At 36.4% G+C, this 20,576-nt stretch overlaps 1 protein-coding gene across 4 annotated transcripts in view; it reads right to left on the bottom strand.

The window, feature by feature from the left end:
• Positions 1 to 20,576, bottom strand: part of DACH2 (dachshund family transcription factor 2) — a 302,186-nt gene that overhangs the window by 60,315 nt on the left and 221,295 nt on the right. For all 4 annotated transcript variants that reach the window (XM_054839711.1, XM_054839712.1, XM_054839713.1 and 1 more), the window contains exons 4-5: positions 10,514 to 10,669; positions 7,509 to 7,681 (exon numbers count right to left, since the gene is read on the bottom strand). In XM_054839711.1, coding sequence (XP_054695686.1) covers positions 7,509 to 7,681; positions 10,514 to 10,669 — 329 coding nt within the window. The remainder of the gene's footprint in view (positions 1 to 7,508; positions 7,682 to 10,513; positions 10,670 to 20,576) is intronic.

Here is a 20,576-nt window from a genome sequence, read left to right as displayed (position 1 = left end):
TTGACCTTAATTCCTTACCTCTGATTTTTTTATAGTATTGATCTTCGTTTTGTGTCAAGAGTTTAGAGAAATGATGCTGCTGGATTTTCCTTTATTTTTCTTTATTCTTAGTTCTAATGTAGCTGTAATTACTCTTCCAAATGTTAATCTATTAATGAGTTCCTGGAGGATTTAATGGCATTTCACTGCTGACAAGCAGCTTTTGGAAGTTTGTCTGAGTCCTGGATATTTTATTCAGACATTTATCTTGATATTTCATATTTAATTGAGGTGCTGCTTCTGTACTCTACAGGGCTCTGCAGTGGCAGGAGAGCTGGAATTCACCAGACCTCACTAACGAAATGGAGAGGAAGGAAAAATGAGGATTCTGCTGTCTTTAGGTCTAGACTAGAGGTTTCAACTATTATAAGAAAGAGCTGGTGACCAAGTTGGAAAAACAGAGTATTCATAGGCTCTGGCAGAATAATTTCCCACATTAATTTGCACATTAGTTCCCCACTGGAATGTTTATTGTGCCCATACCTCGATCTCCCAGTGCTCGCCAAATGACCATTCAGATTCTCCAAATGGACTACACATTTAACAAATCTAGAAACCAGAGTCTCATTTCTCTGGAGGGGTCTGTGAAGCCAGGAGTGGTCAGCCAGCAGACTGCCTGCAGACCTCCTCACCTCCTATCCAAAACTATCTCAGTTTCATGCCTGTGATATCACTGCTCCTATCTCCCTGGCTGAATTCCATTCATAAGAGAGAAGAATAAGAAAAGTTAACACAATTTCAGTTAGCAAAGAATTGAATGGCTAACTTTTTTTTTTTTAGTTAGTACTAAGAGACATACTTCTTTCCAATTGACCTTAGATGATACTATTTGAATTCTAATAACAAGTACATTTTTAATAGTGTTCTAAAGTTTATAGTCCTTAACTAATGCATTATTGAGAAAAGCAATATATAATTGGCATTTAGGCTTTCCGAAGAAAAAGAATAATCCTGACACAGTAAGCAGGAGCTATGCTAAATACAAAATGATGTCGGACAGTGGCAGACAAGAAATACAACGGTTAGAGTTATTGTTTCTGGGCAAAAGAACAGTGGTTAAGTTTATATTTTGAATTATCTCAGTCTGGAAATGGGCACACACAAAGACTACAGATGACTTGTTGGTCTTCTGAGCTACTTATAGTATCTCCAATTGCTGAAAGAACTGGAGATGAACAAGGTAAACAGCTGGTCTAAAGACTAAGATAGGATCTGTATGTCTGAAAGCCAGCTGGATCCCATTCATCTTTTGCAGTGTATTGGGAAGTCATTCACTTAAAGTATGTACTTCACCATTTAAAATGCAACTTTTTTCACCACGTACATGTAGTTGTTCCAGTCGTAGTCAACTGGTAATTATTTTCCCACCAAATTTAAGAAATCATAAAAACTCTTCCAAATTTACTGATTTTTAATACCAGATGTTCACTTGCTAATTCCATTACCTTGTGACTACTTCCTATCAATTCATTAATTGCCAGCTGCTCAGCCAAACAGAAAACTGCAGCTAATCAGACGGTATTGGTCAACAGCCAAACAAGAGCTTCCTTCTTCACCATTTCTTAAATTAGCAGTCTCTCTGAAAACTATGGCAACCTTCGCTCATATATTAAGATTTTACCTTTACATTTTACTTTGAATCTAAAAGTACAATATTGACTTAAATTGGAAAGGATCTTGCAGTGGAAACTTTCTACCTGTACCCCTCCCATGAATTGTTTCACCCAGTGCTGCTACTGAATGAAAGAAAGGCACTCCCAGGACTAAGGATGATAATGTTATATCTAATCTATGTTATAGTTATTAAGTTAGTTATGTTATGTTATTAGTTATTAAGTACAAATGCAAATGACTAAGCCAATACTAAAAAGATGAGCCAGAACTAAAAGCTAGTATGTGTTTGACCTTACAATATTCCCTTGCACGCTTTGCAAAACAGAGATATACTTGCTTCCTACTGTATTTTTTTCCGCTTGCAAGTTTAAAATAAGTATTCATTGCTTATTCTTTAACCTAGCAACTAGGTGTCTTGGCTTTAACAAGCAAGGCATTCTCAGCATTCCAGGGAGATGGATATGCCTCCCTTCAAAGGAGGAGAGATGAGAAGTGCATTTAATGTAATTTGTAGGGACCTGAACATCTCCCAACATAGTAGCTTCTCTGTATCAGTGAATAAAAAGATACAAAACTGTACACTCACTTCTCCTTTGCTACAGATACAGGCACAAAAATCAGCCTTGTAAGAAGCAAACTTAAACTACTTTGTCTCACATCTTGCTCCCCTAACATATTCTAGTACCCATTTCAGCAATAAGCTGTCAGCAATTAACACATGCTATGAAATGGGACAGAATAAATCTAATAATGAGGAAAATAACATAAATTTTACAGAAGTTTTATTTTATAAATCTTGTAATATTCTGGAAAAAAATCAAAATTAATTGAATGCACAGAGAGATACGAAATTAAATATGTTACAAATTCTGTAACGAGAAATGTTTTTATATTGAGAAGAATCGTTTCAGAGTATTCTGAGACGGCCACATTTTTCTGGCTGTCAGGTAAATATTATGAATGTGAGTTGTGCTGCACACAGAAAATAGCACCTCTCAGCAATAATTACACAGCCCATCTGTATTCTCTTTAGGGAATTTAAAATCATGTCATATACATCCTTTACAAATGCTTTAACAATCCCACAAAATCAGGAGAAGAATAGAACACAAAGAAAAGGAGACTCAAAAATCTCTACTGCATGTCTAGATCACACTGTGCAAATAATGCTTTGTTCTGTTATCAGTAGACCAAAATATTCAGATGGTAATTGTGTAGGGTTGATGTGAAGTACAAGATTTCAGTCTCCGTACCAAAACAAAACATTGCATTTCACCTAAAATGTTTGGTTGTTGGGGTTTTTTTGTTTGGTTGGGGTTTTTTTGGGGGGCAGTTGGGTGAGTTTTGATTTGTTTCTAAAGTACACTGGGCTGAAATTCTGAAAGAAATATGATTTCAAATAAAAAAAAAAGCTTTATTTTGAAGTTTTTTGAATCAAAGCATTTCCAATTACATTTTAACTTTTTTCTCTGGGATTTCCAGCTACATTCAATAAATGTGCCATTTATTCCTAATTGCGACCTGGATAAGGGCAGAAAGAATAAAGAGAAAACTAGGAACACAGCAAGCATGAGGGAATGACGACAGAAGAAAAATGGACAGCAGGAAACCAATTTGCAGAAATACTCCTTCTCAGGAGAAGCACATCTCTCAGCAGCTCAGAAGAGGCTGTTAGAGAGCCAGAAAGAAAGGGAGAGAGAACGATGAGAAGGAGGAGAGATGGAGGAGGAAGGGTGAGACATGAACAAGACGAGCAAGGAAAGTGCAAAATATGTGGGGTGAATGGAACAAGAAGCAAGGAAAAACTGGGAGAAAAGGTTAAAGAGCCTCTCAAATCTCTGGGACAAAATTTTGCCTCATTACTCTCGGTACTCTTGATATCTAACACAAAAGGGAGCAGCTTAACACCCCCGGTTTGGATTCAGTTCCCACCATTTCAGGCCCACCCCAACCGCAGTATCTCCCACCAACCTGTTTCAAAGGACATCAGGGAAGAAAGTGGCCTTTCAGTGAATACACAACGACTTGCATAGTCACAGCTCCAGAAACTTGTCTCTTGCCAGCCCTCCTTATACTTCCCTAACCCTAAACCTCCTCCTGCCCCCTCCCTGCCTGTTGGCTGAAATTGTGTAAGCTGATATGGTTTTCAGTCATTTAAGCCCTCTCTGGCTTAATCTGTATAAATTGAGACTTTAGGCTTGATGACACTACCTCAACACTCCCGATGCCTTCACTGTCCATAGCTTGAGGCCTCATTCCACTACGGACAAGAAGTTGTTACATGGGCATGGTCTGATTCCGAGGTTCAAATGTACTGCCAGTGAACAGAAGGGCTATTCCTACCTTTGCTGCAACATCCCTTCATGTATTTGTCACCCATGCTATGTGCTGTGAGGTCTCAACTCCTTTGGATGCAATTTAATTTAAATAATCTGTTATGATTTAGGTGTGTTTTCAGCATTCTATTCAATTTGTGTTCTCAGCATACATCTTAACAGCTCCTTTACGATAAACTGTATAATATGCTGTGAATGCATATTAATAGTCATATTCATTTGTTACATAATCGGTCATATTCATTATAGGTCCACTGTAAAATAAAAATCTTAGCGTTATGTAGTTACTGCTCTCTGGAGTTGAGTTGTTCTATAAACTTCAGTGAAAAATCCTTTCTCTTTTGTATAAAGGGCCTATCCAAACTTTGCTTCTGAAAACCTGAAAATATCATCACTGAATAGATTTTTCTGAGTATCAGGAAGAAAATTATTGGATGACAGTAAACTGCTACATTCATTCACTGCTGTTTCTAGCCTAAACCATGACTCAGCTAAGTTCCATCCCAGACTGGTCCTCAAGACTGGGCTGGCAAAGCATTTTACACTTAGGCCAGCAACTGGATTGCAGGGTTCATCCAGCTAAAGAATAGCTCTGGAAAAAAAGAACTAACAGGAGAATAGACACAAGAGGGAGAAGAGAGAGGCTGGTGAAGTCAGTGTTACTGTCAAATTTTGGTATTGCCATATGAGACCCTCCATTATACAGATTCTTCAGAACCATTTGAGCCAAGATTCAAATGGAGCAAGCTCTTTCAGATGCACAGTAAATCCCTGCGAGACTGGATTTATGACAGGGGCACTGACAGAACTGTAGCTATAGCACTGCTAGCGGGTGCTGCTATAATCACATCAGATCATATTATAGATGGCTAAGAAGGTTTTGCGAGCCTGGCCATTGTGCCCGCCTAATTTATAGTGTTCCTGTCAGGAAGAAATCAAGTTTCATAGTTATGACATTTCTTTCTGGAGCACTAAATGTTAACTTTGCTGATCATGCATATCTTGGTAGAACAGCTTATTTCTAAATGGCAAACGTGATATAAAAAGCATAATGACTTCATTCAAAACCTTTATAAAGTAGCTGATTCTCACACCTATAGAAAACAGGCCAAGTGGTATTTTAGTCATCAGAGTATGGAAATAGATATACAATATATTCGATTCATTTCTCCCATTTTAAGTAACATCATGATGCTGGAATTGCAGTCTATCTAAAACTAGTCATTTTTTGTACTTATTAAATGCACTTAAATAACGTCATATAATAAAAGTAATACTGCTGACAGATAGCAGCAGCAGCAATGCTTTTCTTTTACACATTTCGTTTTGTACAAGGATTTCTTCTTAACTGATCGTCATTCAGAGCTAGATGATTGTACATAAGGGAAGGAAAGGACAAAAGGAGCCTCACACTCTCTGTAATAAAATTCATCTACAGTTTCAGCATTCAGAACAAACGAGAGAAAGATGCAACATCACTTGACAGGTGAGAGTAACGCAGCAATGGATGCACACTTTACCTCTGTCATGTTAGCTACCAGCATATTTTCCTCTACATCATGTAGAGGAAATAATTCCCACTAGAGCGCTGGTGAGACCTACTGTTGCTGTGGAGATATTGTGTATCCTCTAGTGCAGGTGTTGGGGAAAAAATAGCTGTAAATGAGTAACTAGCTTCAGCAAGGGCCTGCTAAAGAGCATCCTTAAACCTAGACTGCTTGCAAAAACTGTAGTTTATATTACAAAGAACTAACATTGTTACAAATACATATTTAATCTTCATTTTGACATGCTGATAGCATTTAAAATATAATCAAAGCTTATGCAGTCTACTTGCTGCTACAAATATTCTACTACTGTATTTAAGTTATGGTTTTCTCACAAGGTCTCTGGAACAACTAAAGAAAAGGCTACTGAGTGAAACGAATGGAACCTCAATTAATTTCTAACAATTCAATGACTTGTGTTAACTAATGGACAGTTGGACATCAGAGATATCATGTTTCCCCCAACCTGTCAACAACTGTGCAGATACACTGATGATAAAGAGAATTTTTATAGATCTTAATCCTAAATAGTCTCTAACTGGGGAACAACCACCCCCCCCGCCCCAAATTTTACCAGCCTCTTGGAATCCAAGAAAACAAAATGTAAACCAAATTACAAGCATTAAGAACAATATTTGCCCTAATTTGAAAGTGGACTCTCAGTAAAGAAGAAAAAACACCTCAGGGCCAGGAAGATCTGAGGAAAAACAAAGACCTCCAGAACCTCAGCAACAGAAACATGTAATATTTTATGCTACTGTAATGTGACAAAAGAGATTTGCTTTCTTCCTTGAAAGTACGTTGATATCAGTAAATACAAGTATGAAAAATAAACATGCGGTTGTGTACTACCAGTTTCTTTCCCTGCTTGGTGTAAAACCAAAATAGAAAGGTACAACACAATCCTAACAAATTTATTTTCAAAATTGGCCTGTAATAATGGCAACAATAACTGTCTCAATGATAAAATAACAATATTTTATAATTAAGATGTTTTAAAATAAAAATAGGAGAGATTAAGTTCAGCAAATCAGTGAAAGTTATTAGAATAAAGCAACTCAGAACTTAGGGATTCCAGAATGATGGGGATACATGAGTGTAAATGAGAATAAATATCAAAATAAAAAGACATGCACTTTCCAGAACAGATAGCTCTATAGACTGAAATGTTTAACAATAAAGAAAAATGGACTAAAATAACTGCCTTTCAAAGTTGGCAAAATTTTATTTTCTCAACAAGAAACATGCACGTGGATGCAAATACATACAAAAGTTAGATGGATAAAACTTTTCATTTTTGCTCAATAAAAAGAGGACACACTGTACTTTAGAGAATCCCATAGCACCAATCCTTCACATGCACTGAACCTGTATCTTTCTACTTTGAAAAATTCTTGTCTCAACATATTTTTTAGTGTGTGGCTCTCAACACAGGCATGAAATTTTCTTAACAACCTGCTTCGAAGAGACTATCAGAAGCCTTTCAAAAGTATAAACATATTTTATACAGCCAGAAGGAAATTTAGGTGTGGCTACCAGAGACTATACTCACTAAGGTACTTCTGATGAAGTACACTGCTATTAACCTGTTCTAGAACTGCACCGCACTAGAGTTCCTGTTATGTTCTATAGAATTTTAAGTATAACACTAAGTTTGATTTTAAACAACATTTTAGAATAGCTTTTGAACTTTAACAGATGCAGCACTGTTTATTCCCCTAGCCTCTAGTGAGTATTCATATCTGGTTTTAATTACATTACAGATTTGTAGATAGAGTGGAGCATCTTAACTTCTTGACTGTACTTGTGGGTATTTCATCAAACTGAACCACTAGCAGGAAAAGCAGACCAGGTGTGCTATAGGCAGTACAAACTCATTGCCTCTTCATTACCTTCCTTAAGAAAGTCACTGTAAATGTTTTTGTTAGCCACAAAAAGCTACTTTTTTCTAAGTCTCATAGATGACTCTTACCTTTATAACAGAGGCCCCTGCCCTCGAAAGAGGACTGTGCATTTGGGCTGCTGCAGCCATGTTAGCTATCGTATTGAGGTGGTTCATCTGATTCATTGCCATTGCAACCGAAGCGGGAGGTAGGCTGACGGGAAGCAGAGGGTGAGGCATCATCATAAATGGCAGGTCTATCCCTAAAAGAGAGCATGGGTAGGTTATATGTGTCACTCCCTCATTTTATAACCCAACACCTTAATTTTTAGAGTTCCTATTCTACTAGAACGCTGACTTGTCAAACTCAGCATTATTCTGTGTTAATAACGTTGGTGTTACATAGGGAATAATTGTCTTTGCGTTCCAAAAAAGGCTGTATGGTTTATATTAGGGAAGAAACAAACAGCTGTAAAGTAACACGGTATTAGCAAAATGAATATACAATAGTGCGTAAGTTCAGTGATCTCTTTATTAAGAGCAATAAGGCAAAACCCACAAAACATGCAGATATTTGCATGTCTTTCCAATACATCAGACATATATTTATTAATAATTTTATCTGACAATATACTCCTACCAAGTCCTCTTACTATTCTTAATTCACATACACAGCGATCTGAGACTAGATTTTTATATTAGGACTATTTCTTGATGACAGAAAGCTGTGGGTTGGACTACAGACACTACTGAACTACCCTACAGAAGGTCTGTGAACTGGAACATGTAATGAGAAGTTAAAATTGTTGCCAGAGGTTTTAATTTCCAGAAAGTCACTTTAAATTGTCTTCTACTATGGATATAAAACAATTTAAGAAGGTATGAAATTAATTTGGATCAACTTGCAGATCTTGACATTGCCAAAAAGGTGATGTTACTGCTAGCAAGAACTGGTTTCTTGTGTTTCATTAATATCTATTTCAGCATGTGTATTACTTGTTGTATTTAGTAATGACTGCAATGGAAAGTAAGATTAAGACACCAATTCACTGAAAAAATTGTTTCAGGTTATTTCTGCATTTAAGAATTCTTTAGAGAGACCACTTGAAGATAGCTACCTTAGCACATCCGATTTTTTTTTTTTCCAGAAAACATATGACTCATTCTGCCAGAAAAAATGTCTTACCATTTTTCTAAATGAAATTTAGATTAGAAATTCTCATTAAAAAAGTCAGGTACAAGTAGTAAATAACATAATCATACAGCTAGTCATAACCACATGCTATTCACATTGATTCTAAAAGTTTTTTAACTTTTGGCTCTATCTTAACTATTTTAAGTAAGAAGGCCAGTCACCATTTTGGTGTATGACAGAACCCACACTTAAAAATATCACTGACTGATATAGCTTATGTTATTCCAATACAATTTGACTATAGCCATATAAAAACACCGCTGCGCCCACCACAAAAGGCAGAACTGTATATATTCTGAGCTCCCACACTATTTCTGTTTAGCTTGAATATATCATGATCAACAACTGTGATGTCTTATGATTCACCATGTATTTTATATGATGAACCACGCCAATATTAATTATGATAGGTAATAAGCAAAACCCACATACATCTTCACTTTAAACCATACTGACAATCCCCTTCAGTGCTTACATCCATAAGCCTTTGTTCCCCTGCATATCTCCCTTAACAGCCCAATAATCTTTCCTCATACTCTATAGAGTTCCAAAACTCCCAGACACCATCTGGCCACATTGAGTTGTATGTCTACTTAAAGTCCAATTGACATGCAAACTAAATGCAAACTACAAACAGAATTTAACAGCACATCACCAGTTTTAAGACATAATCCATCAAACATTTCAGAGGACTATGAAGAAAATATATCCTACACTTGCAAATCATTGGACATAATGTCCGACATTCAATAAACCCTTTAATATCCTATAGACATTTGCCTACTACAAAATCTACTGGAAAACATCTTTAAAGTTTTCTTTATCAGCAAAGAACACAATATCCCTGTATGTAAAATAATACAGGTACTGAATTATGTAAGAATATAAAATGAAGAGATAAACTACAGTGAATTTGAGTCCCATAGTCTGGTGATTCTTAACTACTGACACTTAACCAGATGCCCAAAATGCTCAGGTACATACCTTCCCATGAACAAAGGAGATGCATATTGTAGGAGTCATTTCAATGGCTTTGATTTGTTCGAGTCTGAGGCCCTACATAGGTAACAAGAGACTATCTGCTCCTAGAATTGTGTAAGGAGCCAGAAATGTCATTCATCCAATAAAACTAACACCAAAAATCAACTTTCAAAACTTTAAGGATGAAGAGCTAAAACAAGTAACAAGAATTCAGAAATAGTAAGATTTTCATTCTTCATCCATCATCATCTGTTAGAATTAACTTTAAGCCTCACTAATTTTTAAAATATCAACCCTGAACATCTATCTTGGAATAACTTTCCCTTCCCTTCCTTCCCTCTTCGGGTGCAAAGAAGAAGGGGAACTGCTGGCTTCCTACCTGCCCCCTTCCTAAGGGAAGGAAATGAGATGGGTTTGAAGGGAGCTTTAAGTTCCAAACCCAAACTTTATCTGTGTCATTTTATTCCAGTTGCTTTGGACAGCTGGGTTCAATGGATGACCTTCCCACACTTGGTAGGTACAAGGTAAAGAAGGCAGAGAGATTACCTCTGCTCGCTTTTAACTAGCCATTTTGCATTTATTCCTAGCTCTCCTATTTTTATTTGGTGGTCAGCATTTTCACCTGGAAGAGAATTTTCTCATATAGCTAAAATTTTAAGCAACTTTATAGTTTTTTTTCCCTTCAGTCCAGGCCAGTTAAGGACTGACAGTCCCAAACCCAGCAGTGGGTGACTATTCAAAAAGGGCGGCTGTATCCCAGTGGGTGGCTTGGACATGATGCTCAAGTGCAGCCAACAGTGGGAAGACTGACCCTCCTGTCACTCACGTGTCTCCCATCCATTTCCTCCACCCTCCAAGAGGTTGGGAAGGAATGCAAGCCCAGGATCCAATATTTTTTCTGTAAGAGCACAGTACATACTGTTGGTGAGCAGGTGATTCTGCTGGAGAGGACTGAGTGGGTGCGCACTTCCGAGGCTCGACTGCCCTGACAGTGTAGGATGACCAATGCTGTGCTGTGATCCCGTTGTAATGGGAGACTGAAGCTTGTCCTTATCCCAGGAGGATTCACTCCCACCTGCAAAACAGGGTACAAACCATAAATGGCATATACTTTTCTTTAAAAGACATTTTGCTTGGTTAGCAACGAGCTAATACACTTTACCGTAGCTAAGCACCTAGCAGAAAAAAAGCACCTGAAACCTACACCTGATTTTTTTTAAAAAAATAAATTAATAAATATGCATCAGGCAAAAAATATTAGAAACTTTCAGCATCACCTACCTTCAAAACACTCGTTTCTGGAAACAGGAAAAGCTAAATGTTTAAGGATAAAATCATCCAAGTAAACATCAGTCACAATTAAGTAAATAAGGCAGAAAGGGAACATCGGAGACACTGAATCACAATCTCCTGCTATGACAGGGAATCAGGCCACCCAGTCCCCTGCCAGAGACCAATCGTTGCCCATCCTCAGGCTCGTCAAGTCTCTCACTGCTGTTAATCTTACTGGAGAGTCGCTCCGCTATTCACTCCTCCAATGCTCACTAGTGTTCTAGCTTAAATTCATCCCTCAACAGGTTACAGCAATTTATCCTGCTGCTATGTTTGTTATCTTTGAGTTTAAATAGCTTTTCCTCCATTGCTGGGTTTGATCCTGGGGATGTCCTAAGTGAAACACTTCGCTTTGCTAGGTTAAACAAGCCAGGCATTAGGTTGGGCTTGGACATCATCAGCCTTCATGACTTTAAATTTAAAGAGTCCAAATAGCAATTATGCACAGTAATTACTGTCTACAACAACAACACAGTATAGCAAACTAATCACTTGTGTTTGGTCTAGAATATCCGCTTGGTCTTCTGAAGGGAGGGTGTTCTGCACCAATTTTACAGATTATAGTTTTCTTTGGTATTACACTTAGACACTTGAATAACAACAAGTTCCTTTTAAACAGCAGTTAAGTAGACCATGTTAGTGAATTCTGAAATACATCTGGTCCACAAAACAAACCACCTTAAAAAAGTTAGATTGAACATTTCTAGAGTAAAAAGGTATTTTAAGTACACTCCCTTCTCAGGTACGCCCCACATTTTCAATTAGATTATAGATTGTTATGAAAATGTATAACTGCAGTATTGACTTTGTTTTGAATTTATGAACAAGAACTTCAATTAGAATAAGTAAATAGATTACTGTGATGTAGCAGATAGAGGCAGCAAGCAAAACACATTTTAATTGAATATGAAAGTAACAGAAAAATTCCATTCTTTATGATAACACTTAGCTAATAAACATGATTAATACAGCTAAATGAAAAAGTATGAAAGATCAATGATTGAGAAAAAAGGAAATCACTCCATCATTTTAGCACTATGTCCAAGTATGAATTACTTTCCTATAAAAGATTTGTAATTTGTAAAATGATGAGAAATACATTGATAAAGAAAGATACATTAAACTATGCCACGTGATATAACATGGCATAGTGCAGTAATTAGAAGAACTACTACAGTTAAGGCTATGTCAGCATCTTTGTTACTTAATATACTGTATATCAGCTTTTCAAATAACATTTGACTGATACTCAGTACACGAGTTTTTCATTCTGACTGTTGTGAAACAAAGGCGGTATTATCTGGTAAACTATTTAGCTAGTTAAGTGTGTAATTTATAAGAAGATTTTCTGAGGAAATGTTTAGCATTTGATTTTACCAAATGAGTTGTATTTTCTCCATATGCTTTTTCAGTAAATTTAACATTTACACTTTATTCTCCCTCAAAAAACACATATGACATGTACCTTAGCATGAATTTTTTGCTTAGAAATAGATTCTGTACATGTAACTTCATGTATCAGGGCAGTGGCCACAAAAACTGTGCATAAGACAGTTTGTCAGAGATTTCTGAATGAAAAGAAATGAGTCTCCCTCACTCCGTTTGCTTTTCTCCCATACTTCCAACCCCAGGCACAGATGGTCTAAACTCTTAGCTCATTTACTTATTTCTGGAAGTTTCTCTTGTCTTTCCAAAGCCTCATGCATCTACCCACCATCCTTCTGTGGCCCCGAAGCTGTAGTATCAGAGTACCCTATCACCTTTTTGTGGCCAGCTTTACAACTGTTGCACGGTCCATAGGAAAGTACAATTATTCCCATTTTAACGATGGAGAATTGCACTGCACAGAAAAGTGACTTAAGGAAATACAGGAAACCTGCAATGGAACGGGAAACTGAATTTAAATTATGTTGTACAGTCCAAATCACTGGACTAGTTTTCCTTACAGATGGGGACAATAATAACTTTTTTCCCTGCAAATTCCACTTGTAAATCTGTTCCAGTATTCAGTGCCAGCAACACAAGAATAAATTGCAATACACTTATCTCTACGGACCATTCCTGTATTCTTATGTTCCCTATCGCATCTCCTTAGAGAAAGAAAAAAAAAATACTGCTGAGCGTATGATGTATAATAAAAGTGCATGTTAAATGAAATGTATCCTGTAGTCTGCAGTATACCACACAGATAACAGCTTTATCACTTAATCTGGACTGCACATACTATGTAGTAGCAAGTCTCTCTCAAAAAAAAAAAAATAATTACAACTTCTTCTTACCTAGAACTGTTCAATTGTGAAGTGTTTTATAAGGGCAGTATGATTATCTCCAACTTACACGTGGGAAAGTCGAGGTGCAGAATTATGAAGCAACCTCCTCCATGATACCTGGTAGACTTAGGGTGAAACTGGAAGAGAAGTCAAGTCTCACAGGTCCTACTCCTATGCTCTACACCATAGACACTGTCAAATCATCCTACCCACCGTCCCTTTGCACAGCTAAAAAATAATAGCTTTAAAAGAAAACTTGCATGCTTCCCTGCAGTATTTATTCCCATACAGTAAGAAAAAACTTACGTATAAATTAATAGCAAGACAGAACTAGATTCACATTATAAAGCAAATATGTGAAATGCAAACCTGTAGTAATATACTCAGGTCTTTTACTATCATGCAACTTTAAAAAAAAAATATTCATTTTTGAGCACACGCATTTTCTTATTTAGTAACACAGTTGTCAGCATATCAGCAAATACATATTTGACATATATATATAAAAGCATACTTTCAAATTATTTGTTACCGTAACAATTAGAAGTGAATACATCTATAAAAAGTAAATTCTCCTTAATACTTCAAATTTAGCTTTAGCCACAATTTTTCCAGGAGATTTCTGTTCATTGTCATTTTTTGTCCAAATAGGTGTCATCAATAAGGCAAAGATGTCACATTTAGATTCTAAATCCTGTCTTTGGTATGATAAGCTTACAGGTGAAACTAAAAATGAAACTTTATGACATGAATCATGCAATACACCACAAAGAAATAAATTTATGAGAGTTGATTTTTTTTTCTCTCATTATATTCAAAAGTTTTGGTCTTTGAAGAAATTTGTATCAGAAAAAATATTTTCTTTGTCCACACCAAGCTAGTGAAGGCTCTCACTAAAATTAAACAATGATCTGTACTACTGTATAAAGAGAGATGGACTTCAAGTAATTTCTTTTGGGTAGATATGAAACAAAAGAGGAAAAACTATACGAAAAAAAGAAAGCAAACATACAACACTATGGAAAATGAGACGACAGAAAACAGCAATGTTTTCATTTACCTCTTGTATATTAAGGGAAATATAGCTTTTTATTTATTTTAAATGAGAAAGAATATTTAATTTTAAAATATTAGTAACTTGATTCATAGGTGTCATAGGAATATTATTCGAGCACTTAGAAGTCTGTTGATTTGTCAAAATGCCAATACATCATTTATACACTTTACAAAAAGCTTTACGTTTAACACTATTACCCACTACCATATGACCTTCTCTCCAACAGATAAAACTAAAGGACAAAAAGGTAATTTTTCCTTATCTTGTTTGCATTCTAGTCGATCTTGTCCCAGAACAGATTGTACTCAGCATTAAAAAAGGGCAAGAGACACAAGAACCTCCATCTTCCAGAGGTCCTGGCGCTTGTCAGAAGCAAGCACCGAGACTGTGGTTCCCTCAACATAGCCACAGCAAAGCAGGAAGAAAAAGGCAGAGGTATTAGCCAGCCAGTCATCCTAAAAGATTGCCAAATGCACTGGCTTCATAAAAAAGGTCTGGCCTGCTTCAACCATCCAGTTCAGGCCATGTGGCAAATGTGTGGCGTACAGTTCTGCTTTCACATTTGCAGCGAAATGTACAATATGGATGGGGAAAAAAAAATAAAAAAATGCCCAATTGCCTGCATTGTACACAGTTGCCTATACAGAAGTGCACTGCGTGTTTCAAAGGGCACAGATAAAGATGGACACTACATGACTTTGGTAAGAGAAAGAGTTACAATATACTTAGTAATTAATGTCTGGTGTTTCCCAGTCTTAACAGGTTATTTGAGAGAACTTATTTATCAGTGCCTGAGTTACCCTTATGTTCAAATACGCAAAAGCAAAACTAATGTAACAAACCTCAGTCCATTCACTTCTAAATTAAAATGTGGTGACAGATAATCATTCCCTTAATGCCATTTTACAGCCCAGTGGCCAAATTCTGTACGTCTCTGTTCCCAAGTCCCTGTGAACAGTGAATTCAGACGCAGAGGGAGTTAAATCACAGGTAACACAGACAAACAGGGGAAATCAGCCTAAGCAGTACATACACATGCTGTTGATGATATACACTGTACGCACAGGTCCACTGCAAAGTTATTTACAATCAGGTACATGTCTGTAAGCAAAGTGCCTCTGTTTAAGTTTCCTTTTGTTTAGTTGAAGGAAATGCAAGTGATAAGCTCAGCTTCATTTTTCTGAAAATGCTGCTTCTCACCCATCTTGGATTTTAGTAATTTTATAAGATAACTCTTAAAGCTACATGTTTTCTAGTAATAAACTTCTTTGTGCATGTGTTCTTCAAAACAAAATCAAAAAAACTTTTTTTGGTGAAGATATATCTGCGAAGATTAAATTAGTGTCTTGTTTTTAGGTATTCAAAGATCTCCAGAAAGTAATCAAAGTTCAATTTGGTGACAGTTTCTTTTCATTTGGTTTCAAATTCATTTTATCAGCCTTAAAACTGTCTGGTCTAGCTAAATGAAATCCACTCTGTCAGAGGTACCTTTGAATTGAACAACCACACTGTTTCAATCTATGTCTGTCATTTTATTTTTTGTTGTGATACATTTCTGAAAAATTGAACTCAAATTGTTAAAAGCAATACCATCTTCACTGTCCAATTTTATTCTAAAATTATTTTTAAACACATTTTTCATGCTGTTGGGCATATTAAGCATAACATCAGCTGCAAAGAAAAAAGTATTCAGTGCATTGCTATTTCAACACCGATAATTTCAAAGTATTTATCACTTCTAACTTCTTTTATAAGTGTCCAGCACACAAAAGTCCTTTGAAATTTTTTGGCTTATCTAGAACCCCAGTACTCCTAAAACAACATGGGTCTATTTGCCAGCATTCCTAGCCCCAGTGTTTTCAGGTGTCCCAGACTATTTGCTTTTACTAATATCCTACTTTCACCTCAATACTGGGAAACACAGTCACTTTTTTTGGCCTACACAGAACGTTCTCTGCTGAGAACACTTCAGCCTACAAGTTCCTGTCAACTCTTTTCATGGCAACAGCATTTGAAAGTCCCAGGAAGAGAAGATTAGGTAGAAAACAATTTTTGTCTTATTCGATAATCTGAGAATCTGACTACAGTAAGGATAGGAAGGTACAATCCAGGTTAGATTATGACCCATTTAACCCCAAATTCTGTCCCTCATATTGGCAGTAGATGGTGTTATTTATGGACACCATGCAAGCATGGACGTTTTCTGTGGTTCCTTATTACCCCCAAATAAACTTACTTTAAAATGGGAATGAGATTTTTAATCAGCCCCCAAAAGCATGACATCCATCTGAAAATCCAAGTTAAAGATTTGCAATGCATTTAAAGCTTTAATGCATTGATTTGTTTAGCTATGTGTATTCGGCTATATCAACTTCTGGATTGCACCCTACAAGAAAGCCATGGGAGTGTGTAGGGTAAAATATTAAAACTCAAGAAATCCAGTGATGGCTTTACTGGGCTACTTCCAAAAACTTATCAAGTGGTTCAGCAGATGTAATTACTGCTTAGCCCTGCCAAAGCTTTGAAATGTGCCCATTAATTCCGCAATTCCCAATCTGTCCATCAGTCAGTCATACTTAAAAAATATGTCTGTCACAACTTAGGTGAAGTAATCTGTTGATAATTATACAATAAGAAGGCATCTGAAATTTGAATATAATTTCTAAACTTTTTGAAAAGTCTTAATGACAGCAAAAATCAACGTTTATTTCACAGCAAACAGGATACTGAAGATAACTGGGAATATGTCAGAATATTTGATGCCAATTTAATTAAGAACAATTAATTCCAGGAAGATACTTATTCATAAGATAAAAGCACAGACGTAGTATTTGTTTAGGAACCTAACCATCCCTCCCAAACCATCAATTCCTTCCCTTCAAAATGAACAGAGAAAAAGAAATAAGGTGGTAAATACAATGTGTTGTAAAGTTCCCCAATTATGAGCGACTATTATAGTGCTAAAGCATAATACCAGAAAAGTCTCCTTATTGTGAGTTACCTCAGAAAGCAAGGCTGTTCTACCATGGGTCTTTCCGGACAAAACAAAAATCTCCCAATTACAATCAGGTGCTCAGGATCAAAGACTCGTAACAGTGTAAAACCTGTTCTCTCTCTAACCGCAGACTGGGTTATTCATCCCTTCCAATGACATACACAAAAATGCTGATGGCTACTAAAATACAATGGAGTGTTGTCTCCTACTTTCTAAGATCATTGTAGAGGAACTAATGGCTGCAGCAATGAAATCTTTTCAGTAAAACAGTCTTCTGCAGACAATTGCTAAAAATGGATGTATGGCCTGTTCCTCAAGTAACTAATATTAAAAAATGGGAAAAATGCTGCAAAACAAATAAAGAGATGCAGGAAAAAGAAAGAAAACGCAGTATGATGTAAGGGACTAGTGTGATAAAAACACAAACTGCTCAAAGTGACAGTATCTTCATTTAAACTCAAAATACCAAACATATCTCAATGGGTCAGCTAATTCAACTTATAGCACCAAAGCACCCCATTAGAGTTAGATTTAGCAAGATGAAACATCATATTTATAGAAAGTTAGATACAAACTACTATAAAAAAATTCATAAAAATACACTAATATTCAAAAGCACTTCTAAAAGTTCACTACCTGTATCCATTCTCCTCTCTTCTTTTGCTGATTTAGTCATGCCTAAATATTAATCAAAACAAGTTGCTTCTTGGCTAGAAAGTAATGTGACACACTGAGGAAAAGATCTGATAATAAATGAAATCTTTGCCGCTTTGTTACCTGATAGTTAACCATGTGATAATGAAAGGAGGGAGGAGGGGGGAGCAGGGAAAAGCTTGTAATCTTCATAACGACAGGTAGATATTTATGGCTTCCTAAATGGAAAGGAAAAGTAATACTTACTGAAGAGTTTAAATACAAAGAAAACCTATAGTAACAATTTCCCGGAATACTCTCCAACAATTTATGCAGTAGGAACTTCCTGAAACGGAGCTATTTTCCTTGAATTTAATAATCTTTAATAGATTTTTCTTCCATTAAATTAAACAGATGTCAATTTTTTGCATCTACGATATCCTGTAGCAAGGAGTTCCACAGCTTGCCTGTGCACTCTATGAAAAACTCCCTCGTGTTATTTGCAGGTGTGTTGCTGAGAGGTTAACTTGGCACTTGCTGCCTTCCTCTGATGTCTCCAAGTTCTCATAGTGGATGAAATAACAAGTAATAAATCCCTACTCAGCTTCTTCTATACAATGTGTAGTATTTTTCTTGGAATTAGGGAATTTACAGTTTAAACCTAAACCTTCTTTTGGAGCTATGTCAATGTCAAAAGCATATGCAATCTCTTTTCTGAGAGATAATAAATGACCTCTGTTCTCTGTCACTCAAGGTGCTGTTGGATGAGCCTCAGCAAGTCTGAGCTAGTGGGCAGACAATACGCTTTTGCATTCTTATTGGAAAGCTGGGTTAGGGAGACCCCTACCACTGAGAGCTTACAGAATGCGCTTTTGACAAAAAAGAGCTTACAAAAATGCTCACAGATCATTCTTTCAACAGACACGATGCTGGTGAACTCGAAAGAGAGGACAACCTTTAAATGTTCAATACTATTTCGAAATGCAACCACAGGATTATGGTTCATTCTTGCACAACTGATCTGCTCCCTTCTGCACTCCGAATGGTTATTGCTAACATTTCTAGTAATAAGTGTGTGACTTTATCGCTATTTATTTTTCTACACAAAGATAACAATACTATACTAGAATATGATAGCTCTTCTGGTTTAGAACCATCAACAAAAAAAATTAACTGTTTTCTACTGCAGGACCAAAGTCTGTCTTCAGAACCACCTGCATTTCACAGACAGAAATAAGGTCAAAATTTTGGTCTGTCATGTTTTATATACCGTTGATGATGCACAAGCCAGAAATAAAACAGCTTAACTTTCAGATCTTGAACACAGTTTGTAGGGCTGCCTGCCAGAAAGGATAAAACATACATCCTTCTAAACTCAACTGCAACCAGCAAGCAAGGAATTAGGATTCATATTCCAGTGACAATAATCAGACACCTTCACTCACCACAAACCAAGTGGGTTTTGTTTTTAATTACTTATTTTCCTATATTTAACAACTTACAGAAACAACCACTGAGATACAGGTGCTGCATATTTTTACTGTGACTGTAACTAGCCAAGCAGTTTAGTTTGATTTTGAGAGGCTTTGAGAACCTCTTGACATCCACAGCAGATAGGTAACACTATGGTACGAAATCAGATCATTCAAATTTCAACAATTTATCACTTATTATTTCTTTGAATTAATTAGTATGAACAGTTCATATTACAGATTGTAATCTCTTGACTTAATCTGTAGTAACATAAATGAATTATGTGTTTATAATCTTTTCAAAAATTCTTAATACTAAAAGAACTCTGTAATATAAAATATGGCTTCAAAGAATTAAATACAGTCTGTGGCACTTCATACACACACATTTGGACAATCTTGTCAACTTGAAGCATCTACACAGAACTCAATGGCATTGGAGATTTTACTAGACGTTGCAGAAGGGATGCCTAACATCCTTTTATATGGAAGCTGAATGACTGTAGAAGCTCTCCAACAAGATTTTACTGTCATAAGCCCCAGTTTCCATGAAGACCAGTAAGTGCAGACCCTAGCACAGTTCCAAAAAGTTGTGTCAGTATTGGGAACATTGGTACGGTATATACTAATGCTGAAGATTTTTTACATCTGGCATTTGATTCCTTGCACTAAGTTATTGCTGACTTCCAAAAAATTTAGAGTGCTGCCAGAACCAGGAGAGCCTGTGAGTAAACTTAATTCACATAAAAGGTCAGCAGTGACATCTACTGTGGTTCGTTTAAGGTCAGTCTAGCAATAACACAGAAGAAAAATCTTGGGACTATATTAGCAGCCGACTTCGTACTTCCTTTAAAAATCACTTTCATTTTTGCTCATAGTAATAGCTGAATACATACCTATCACAGCACTTGGACATCTTACAAGTTCAATCAATCTTTGATTTTTAGAGTATTTTTCGCATTCAGCAAACCTAGCCATTAGGAGGTCTCATGTGATCTCTAGTGCAATTCTCCTCAGCAAGTATCAGTGAGAGAGTTGCATTAGCTTCTCGAAGGAGCAGGATCAAATCCCTAGAAAAGACCAGCAGTGCCAAAGAAACTATTCAAGAAAATACATCCTAAATGTGTTATTGTGTAAAGGATATTCTACGTCTTCAAATTAATCCTTCTTTCTGAGGTATACAAAACCATAAATAACAACTAACATCAGCACAAACATTATTA

This window comes from Grus americana, chromosome 12 (genome assembly GCF_028858705.1).
Source record: "Grus americana isolate bGruAme1 chromosome 12, bGruAme1.mat, whole genome shotgun sequence".
In the NCBI taxonomy this organism is placed as follows: Eukaryota; Metazoa; Chordata; class Aves; order Gruiformes; family Gruidae; genus Grus; species Grus americana.
This window is presented reverse-complemented; position numbering and strand designations above follow the sequence as displayed.